Source organism: Carya illinoinensis, chromosome 15 (genome assembly GCF_018687715.1).
Source record: "Carya illinoinensis cultivar Pawnee chromosome 15, C.illinoinensisPawnee_v1, whole genome shotgun sequence".
NCBI classification, from domain to species: Eukaryota; Viridiplantae; Streptophyta; class Magnoliopsida; order Fagales; family Juglandaceae; genus Carya; species Carya illinoinensis.
This window is the reverse complement of record NC_056766.1, coordinates 9,161,084-9,170,436: the sequence shown is the minus strand read 5'-3', so window position 1 is coordinate 9,170,436 and position 9,353 is coordinate 9,161,084. Positions and strand designations below refer to the sequence as shown.

The 9,353-nt window shown below is 36.4% G+C and overlaps 1 protein-coding gene across 1 annotated transcript; it reads right to left on the bottom strand.

The window, feature by feature from the left end:
• Positions 1–270: 270 nt before the first annotated feature.
• Positions 271–2,077, bottom strand: LOC122295445 (probable WRKY transcription factor 7). Its single transcript, XM_043104463.1, has 3 exons — positions 1,115–2,077; positions 881–1,006; positions 271–688 (listed from the first exon to the last, which is right to left on the bottom strand). Exons 1-3 carry the CDS (start codon positions 1,888–1,890, stop codon positions 526–528), a joined length of 1,065 nt encoding a protein of 354 aa, XP_042960397.1. The 5' UTR covers positions 1,891–2,077; the 3' UTR covers positions 271–525.
• Between the last annotated feature and the right edge of the window lie 7,276 nt (positions 2,078–9,353).

Sequence of the window (9,353 nt, the reverse complement as noted above, 5' to 3'; positions counted from 1 at the left end):
CAAGTTCAGGTGGGCCGGTGGTATGTCCCAAGCAGCTTTCCACATAAGCATTTTCATGCATTGATGCAAAATTGAATTTTCAAACAGATTTCCAAGAAGCTGGTTGAAGGGGACCATGATATTGCAGTTTTGTGTTGATCACCATGTGATATTCTTTGATATATAGTTATAACTGTACATAAAAGCATCACTATACCTATAATCATTTAAAAAAAAAAATTAAAAAAAAATAGAAGTTTGAGAAAAGGGGAAAAAACACTACAAGCATGATAACGGATAAACTATCACAAAATCCACTATCCTTACGCTTTCCTACTCTTTTCATCACCCAAACAAAAGTCTTTCAACGGCTTAAGGGAAGGAAGAAAACAAAAGAATTCCATTTTGTATTAGGTAGCTATAGCATATAACCCACTAATCTTCTCCTTCTTCTAGACAATTACACAAATGCAGGCCTCTGCGTTTGAAAATATGTAAACCCACCCCAAAATCTGCTCTAGATCTTGAGACTTTGGGCCAGTGAGGCTAGGATGATTCCAGGACATGAGCTGCAGTTGCCTCCGTGAGAGAGTTGGAGTGATTGTGTTCACCCTCGTAGGTCACAACCAACATCGTTGGATCATCCAGAGCACGCTCCACATGTTTGCGCGCAGGGCAGCCCCTCAAGCTACTACACTTGTAATATCCCCTGAAATTTTCATCCATTAAAATACATTGAAAATGGAAGCTTTATCCCAAGAAAACTGCACCCAGAACATCTAAAATACCAGTAGTGTCGTACAACCAACTGATATGATTGAGGTACCGTTTGGAAGAGAAGCAAGAAAAACAGAAACAGAGGATTGTGATTGAAGACTGCACACTACAAATAAACACACACCTTGGATGGGGAGAACCTTTAATGGGTTTCTGGCCGTATTTCCTCCAGGAATAATCATCAGGTGGAATATCCGCCATCTTTGGGCTAATTGCAGGGACTCTGATCACTCTCTTCACTTTGGATTTCCTGCTTAAGCATATGAGATGAATGGTATCGGTTCGTGAAAATCAAGGCGAAAACGCATCTTTTTGGGGTGGTAAACCGCAGACAATCATAGAAGAGCGAGAAACCTACCTTTTCTTGGAACAGTGGCAACGCGCAGGAGATGAACCACACTTGAGAACGGCCGCATCGTCCATGGAGTTACACCTCCTCTTCAAGGAGCAGGAAGACAGAGGTGGCTTTCCCGCAGACGACACCTGAGACATGTGGGTAATATGGAACCCGGACGACAAGGAAGGCTGCAAGCTCTCAGTATCCCCTGTCAAAGTCGACACGAAAGAATTCGCAGCAGAAATCGGCGGTGATGGCGAGAATGTGATACTTGCAACCGCATCCTTCCTCTCCACGGACCCAATATTCTTTGCCCCCATATGTGGGGGCAAATGGGAGTGATTATTCGGCAGAGGTAGGCGAACAATCGGTGTAGGAGTGGGACAGTAAACCTTAAAAGCAGAAACAGGCTCTGTTTTCAGATGCTGAGACTGCGGGTGCTCTGTTTCTTCGTTCAGCTGTACTGATAAATCAGAAGCAGAAGCAAGAGAAACAGGAGCCCTTCGGAACCGAGCGTGGCCTATTCTTCTTCTATCCAGTAAAGATATCACCTTCTGGAACTTGTCCACCGTGACATCCGCGACAGCCCCCAGCTCCATGGATGTTTTGTTACTAGTACTGGTCGAATCAGCTGTTGCTTGCCCCTGTTGGTATTGTTCTTGAGAAATCAATCTCATCAGCTTCTCGACGCTCTGAATCCCAGCAGACGCAGCTTCCTTCACAGCAAGAGCGTCCTCTTCAATCTTCCCCGAAAAACCATCGCCCCCACCACATCCCATCATCAGCTCCACGGCCATTGCACTAAGAACAGAAGACCACCATAGCAAGGAAAGATATATACACAATACAGATTCGATTGGATCGTTAAAGAAGAAGAACAAACGATGGCGAGGAAAGCATAAAAGCGGAAAAGGGCAGAGACCGGAGATTGGAGATTAAAAAAAAAAAAAGAACAGAGTGGGATTCGAGTCAAACTGATACCTTCCCCAATGCAGCAAAGGCCAAAAAAGGGGTACTGACCCGTCCATCATCTTCTTCATCGTTCTGCAGTCAAACTTACCCACTAATCCTGTCCTTCCACGTGGCCGAATCATTGACCATCTTCTGTTGGGGACCGTGTAAAATGATAAGGTCAAAAGGTTCCGATTAGCCGTTGGATCGACGACTCGGTAAAATCGGTGAGAGAGAGAGAGTTAGTTGGAGACAGTGAAGCAGAGTTGACCTTTAACAGCTTTTAATGCAAAAGTCATTTTGGGGGGTAGGGTTTGAGAGGTGGGCGATGTGTGGGACAGGTGCGGTCCATGTTTTACCGGACACCGGAAGCTGCGGCAAAGGCTCCACAAGACCCAACACCGTTGGATCATGACCAGATCTATATCTGCACCATCCGATAAAATCACTTGACTCCACAATTTGAGTCACATGATTGATGGATTCCTGGATGCTCTGTCTCACAAGGGGGACCTTCTGCACATTTTATATATCAGTGTTAAATAATGTGCTAATCACTTCCCAAAATTGACATCACAATGAGTAAACAAATCATGATTTTCCAGAGAATAAAAGCTGTTTGGTCAAACGTCTTTAAGATTTTCTTTCTTTTCTTCAGCCTGAAACTACTTCATTCACATGCTAATGCTGCTGGTTCACATACCTGTTACATAGTTATGGAGGAGAGTAACGTAAGTTATAAATTAATAAATTTTAAATATAAGAATATTTAGGATTTATTTGAGTTTGTATATATTAGAACAATATCATTAACCAACAATCGAATGGAGGTCTCCGTCGGTGTGAAGATTGCCCATGCAAAAGTCAAGAAAACACAAAGATAAGCAAAATCTATAACTAATAATGCTTAAATAACGAGATGAGATGTCTATATTAACGTGCAATTTAAGTTTTCATTTTCATTTACACAGCTTAATCATCACATGTAATGATCACTATTCTAAATCCTTTGAATAGAACTTTAATACATATCTAAACTTATCTTAACATTCAAATACATCTAAACGTACTAGATCTCATAAAACTCTCTCTACCATCTTAATTCTCTATTATTCATTTTGAACTCAACTCAACATCCAAACCGGACCTAGAATTACGTATTTTGACTTCACATGAACTAATATGTATATATGATATCATACTTGGATATGAGATAATTCAAATAGAATTTTTTAAGTTGATATTGAGTCATAGATAAGGAGTACTGTCCACATATGACACTGAGTAACTTCGAGAACAAAGAATATATTTTCAATTTGATGAGAGTAAATTTTAATTTGAACTTTTACTCACCCAAACACTAATTTAATTAATAGTGTTATGCCGTGTTCTTGAGGTTTTCTATTTTTTTTTTTTTTTTGGGTATGCATCACTTCACACGTATTTTTCTAATAAAATGTGAACATAACAAAGGATTCATGCATGGGATGCATGGAAAATAAGATTCGTAGAGTGGGCGGAACTAGAGTTGACGTGTGAGAATGTACTGAAATACCGATGCGGTTTTGTTCCAAAATGATATTTTTATCCAATGAATTCTAGCTAGTTGCTTGACAACCCGACCGGCCATTGTGAATTAATCCAGATCAGGAAGTAATAGAGAAGAATTAGGGGCTAATTAAGAAATAAATACAGATAATTAAGACAGCATGTAAAAGATTTATATATTCGTGAAAATATTTCTGTAAGTTCTAAATAGACAAATCTTAAATAGACAAGTCTAAACCGTACGTACTTTGTTAAAGAAAAAATGGATCCTAATAAAAAAGAATGATTTTTTTTAATATTTTTTAAAGATAGATCAGATCTCTTTTTATAATAACTTGCTCGAGACTTATCTATTTAAAACTGTACGTATATAATGGTAAGCCTATTTATTAAAACGCCACCACACTACAATGGATCCCATGATATTAAGTAACCAGAATAATACGCACTAGAATATCAAAGAACTCTACAAAATATCAGCTTTCATTTTATGTTCAGCTTTCATTTGAACAAAATATCAAAGAACTCTACAGTTAACCAATTAATCCGGTGTTATGTAGAGTTGCATCAATGGAAAAAGAGATCTTTTATTTACAAATTATTAACTTGTAAATTAATATTCCTAAGATTTACATTAATGTTCGTAGTTAAATGAAATACACATTTTTTTTTTTAAATAATCCAATGTCATATAGCTTTTACATAATCAGTGTGGTTTTTGGTGTATACTTTCCAACATCTCAAGATCAGTACGTTCTGGCCGCTTAAGTTTATTACCCTAAAAAGTATGCGCGCAAGCTGCCTATAGATACGATCGATAGATAATACGAATCACGATCCGGCCCCATCTTGCTTGCCCATGACTTTCTCCTGCATCTTCTTCTTCTTGTTTTTTTCTAATTCAATATTATAAAATTATAGCCTTTCTGGACTCATATAATGATCCATCTTCTATCATTTCCCATAGATTTATTCCCAGGAAAATCGAAAGCCCTGGGTTCCAATCCATTTTCTCTTGGATTACTACTATATAGTTTATCATTAACTGTCAACCACTGGTATAGAGGAGTTCAAGATCTGCAAGCGATAACAAATGAGTGGACCTCACGAAAAGAACTAAAGCATGCAAGAAGTGATGAAAAGTTGAGAGAGGGTGGGACCATTTTTCCCCCAAGTTGTCCACGAGACCGAAAGAAATAGAATACATTTCAGAATCTTCAAAGCACACAAAGAAAATGGAGATCAGAACTTTGGGGTGTGGGAAAGAGAGTTCCATGTGTTCCCTAATTGGGTTTGGTTGTTTTTATCTCAGTTGGGTCATCATCCATGCATGTCATGTGTGCCGGCTAACTCCTTTGTCCGTTCTAAATACAACAGGCCAGGACGCCAGGGAGGCTTGAATCAAAGATTTTGGAAGATTGTGAATTAGTGCAGAGACGTCACGTACGATCTCCAGTCTGCTAGGGTTATGTGCTGTACAGGATGGCACATGTGCGTCGGATGGATCCAATGTGTGCCAACAGGATGGCTGCATGTGTCTATGATCTCACGTGGCATGCTTGGGGGGCGACCTGGCCTTAATTAATATTCATTTCATGAGGAGATTGAATTCTGTTTTGGCCCCCACAGACTTCCTTTTAAGAATGCTGCATGTGGAATCATGCCTCTCCCATCCATCTTTTTAGGACGACCCCTCTGCATCTTCTTGATTAGAATCTTTCCTTGCCTTTACTATATCACTAACGTGTCATGCCACGACCAAGCTGTTAACTGGTCAATTGGGAGACGTGGCAGTGCCGGAACAAAATGTTTTTCATAAAGTAAATAAGAATTTTCTTTTGGAGGGGATAGAGATGATGATCTCTTGACTACTTTAGTAGCAAAAATTCTTTTGACATGCATCAATTTATTATGATCATCAATGGAATCTAGGTTATAAGCATGGAAGAGTTGGAGTGGGACATTAATCATACCATTTTGAGCTTCAATATACATTCATGATCTATGAAAGACTATGGCCTATCATTCACATATGAGTGAACTAAGAATGATTAAAGACTATGCGAAAATGATGATAATTAAAAAAATAAAAAATAAATAAAAAATTGATGAATTATATTTTTTATCATAATCTAAGCCAAATGGCCTCATCAATCAACATCTCAGTATATATATATATATTTCCTTCATATATGTCTCTTAAACTTTGGAAGTGATAAATATGTGCTTGAAAAATCTCTGCGATCATTTTGTTTGAAAATAACGATTGAGATTTAAACAATTCAACATATATTTTAGTAAAATTCAAAGAATCCGAGGAAAATGTTGAATTTCGGCTGTAAGCTAGCTATTTTTCGACCTACATGCAATTCTATACTCACATGGCCGGACGCGTGATTCAGTCCTAGCAATACAAAACAACCTTGGTGTGCCTAAACAAGCTTGATTAATGAAGTATTTTTAACGTCATGTTTCATACGCCTTTAGGCCAGGTTCCAGCCACCTGGTTTCAATTTTTCACCTACACACTTAGAAGAAACACAGAGAGTTAAGGGCCTTAGTAGAGGTCGGGAAATCTCCAATACTTAAATTAGTATCTCATTAGTAGTTCATGCAAAAGAGTATAGGAATTAGAGAGAACTCTTTGTACTTGGGAATCAGTTTTTATACAAGGTTTCGAGAGGTGGACCGCACATACCTTGTGTCAAGGATATATGTCTCATTAACTCTTCCTTTGGTCAGAATCTTTTAATGCGACCTGGCTCCTAGTGTGACTCAATTAATGCTACGTGGAGTCTCGAGATCGAGGTCATTAATGTGACGTAACTTCCTGTTCTTTTTATCGTGCAAGTGCACTCCGTCAGGCTCCTCCTCACTCGCTTATCAAAAGATTAAGGGTTTCCCGCATTTTCCATTCACCTACCTACATAGGTTCTCTAATGCTAAGTGTCATAGGGAAGTGTCGGGATGACGTGTCTCATTCTTTCTTGCATTTTAAAATTTCCTACATGATTATAATCATGGGTTAACCTCTACTTTTAGGTCGGGAGACCCTTAAATAGCCAAAGGGACATCCAGTCGGACTGGGCTCCCTGCATTTAGACTTATCTTTTGTGCCTTCGGCCTAGGAAAAAAATCTCCTTACGCATGCGATGGTTTGGTGTGCCTAAACTTTCAGAATGTCGAGTGGCTCGATAATGTTTACAGAAAATAAAATGAAGAAATAACAACAAAATAACAATTACCAATGCCATTGTTATTTTAGCCAAACCTGACGATCGAGGACGGAATGACTGGTAGTGACGGCCTAATATACGACAGATTTGGGTCATAAAAATTAGGTGTGATGGTGTTGGTAGGTATTGACTTTACGTTGTAGAATATTTTTTTGATAATTACGTTGTAGAATATTGGTGTAAACGTCGGCCGAAATCAAGATTGATTGTGCACTAAGTTTTCGAAATGTAATTGGATTAATAATGGAATGAGTGAGGTGAAGTTCGTACGTACAGTTTCGTGCATTAGGAAAATTGATCCAACACATCTTTCTTCACACATCTTTAGAATAATCCTGTTTTTTATATTAAATTTTGTCATTTTTTAATATAATTAATAATTAATTCATTAAGAGAAGCAAGAATATTATATAATAGATGTAATTTGATTTTGATGAAGGAAAAGTATAGTTGCAAGCACAATTATGTACTAATCTGTGTACCAATGTGATGTGATTGGTCAAAAAATAGATTTTATTGAAAACAGTGTTAATTTAAATTTTAAGTATGAATAAATCAGTGTTGGTGCACAGATTAGTGCACAACTGTGCTTGTATGCAGCAAAACTCTTTGATGAAATAGGAGACAAGGGCCTGTCTCTCAAATAGGGAAGAAATCCCATCAAGGCGTTAACGTACAATATGTTAGGCAGTGCTTGGGCTCTACATGTGTCAATCAAAAGAATCGAGGAAAATGGCTAGAAAAGTGAGAAAAATCTGTAGGTAAACGTTGGAAACCATGTTCCAACTGGCCAAAGAATGCTAATGCTCCAAAATCAGAACAAAAAAGAGATTTGTACCATAAGCTAGGGAAGGTGTGACAGCTCGTATTAAATATAGACTAATATGTGTTGGTAGTGTTAGGAATCGATCACATTACTTATGAGTGAGAAGTTATTGATCTTTGTAATATAATTTTATTGAACCTAAAGTTTCAAGTTTCGTATAATTATATATCTACACATAGATTTTAATGATAACAAATGAATTCAAAGAATAAAAGAGTCTCAATCTCAAGTTATCTACACAATAGAGTCAAGCACATTAAAAAATCAAGTATGAACAAGAAAGAAACAAGTTCACATTAGAATTATAGAGTAATATTCTAAATCTCTTAAAAATTTGAAATTAGGATTAAGGCTCAAAATTAATATTTCATCATAAAGCATTAAAATACATTTTCCACATATGCATGAATATTTTGAAAATTAAATTTGAAAATTTTGAAAGATGATTGATTGTCATCTTTCACATGTGCATAATATGATTAAATGTTTGAACTTAAAAAATATTAAAGATGATTGATTGTCATCTTTCACATGTGCATGCTTTATTTGAATATTTTAAAAAATGTTTGATATTCTTTTTGACTTATGCAAAAAGTAGATGATTTTGTTTGAAAATTTTGAAAATATTAAAGATGATTGATTGTCATCTTTCACATGTGCATGTTTTATTTGAATATTTTCAAAAATGATTGATACTCTTTTTGACTTATGCAAAAAGTAGATGATTTTGTTTGAAAATTTTGAAAAGTAAAGTGTGTTTCTTTTGTCATATGCAAAAAGTAAAAAGATTAGGTTTGAAATTTTTAAAAAGTAAAGTGTGCTTCTTTTGTCATATGCAAAAAGTAAAAAGATTAAGTTTAAAATTTTTGAAAAGTGAATGATGTTGTCTTTGACATATGAATCTTTTTAAATTCGAATATGAAGTCTCATAAGCCTATAAATAGATCATTTGAGAGCTTCATATTTACAACACCAAGAGCATACAATATTCATTCAAAACTTTCATTCTATCTTCTCTAAGCATTGAGCCTTAACCCTTGTTCATTTTTAGAGATATAGTTTGCGCTGTATTGTTCTTATTTCACTCATTTAGGAGTGTTTTCTGATAACCTATCCACTATCAACTCTTGTGTCAGTAAAAAAATGTGCATAAACCTTGTGCGTATAGAAAGTGTTCTACACAAGAAATAGTTGAATCACCACGTGTAAGGTGATTGCAAGTGTAGAGGGTGTTCTACACGAATCCTTTGTAGCGGTATTGTTCAAATGTATAATAAGTTTTATATCTCCACCTAAAAGAGGTTGAATAGTGAATTTGGGGATCCTCAAGAGGTAGCTTAAGGCAAGGATGTAGGCAGTAGGGCCGAATCTTGTTAATATACTGAGTTTGCTTCTCTCTTACCCTTACTCTTTTATATTTATTACTGCTTTATATTTTATTTATATTTTATATTATGTATTTGATTTATAATAGTTAATTTTTTAAATATAACACAATTCACCCCCCCTCTTGTGTTAGTCATATGGGCAACAAGTTTTATAAATAGATCTCCAATTATACTATTGACTGGTTTTTTTAGAGTAGAATCCATATATGACCTAAGCCTCTCATTGGCCGTTACAAATGGTATTAAAGTATATTCCAACTAGAAGTATGGGACTTGAACTGTGCTACCTATGATAAATTGATCCAATAAGG

Coding starts and splice junctions, on each gene's coding strand:
- LOC122295445 (XM_043104463.1), bottom strand. CDS start 1,890: ATGGCCGTGGAGCTGATGATGGGATGTGGTGGGGGCGATGGTTTTTCG. Junction 1,007..1,114: donor TGCCACTGTTCCAAGAAAAG/GTAGGTTTCTCG, acceptor ATGCTTAAGCAG/GAAATCCAAAGTGAAGAGAG. Junction 689..880: donor AAAGGTTCTCCCCATCCAAG/GTGTGTGTTTAT, acceptor TGAAAATTTCAG/GGGATATTACAAGTGTAGTA.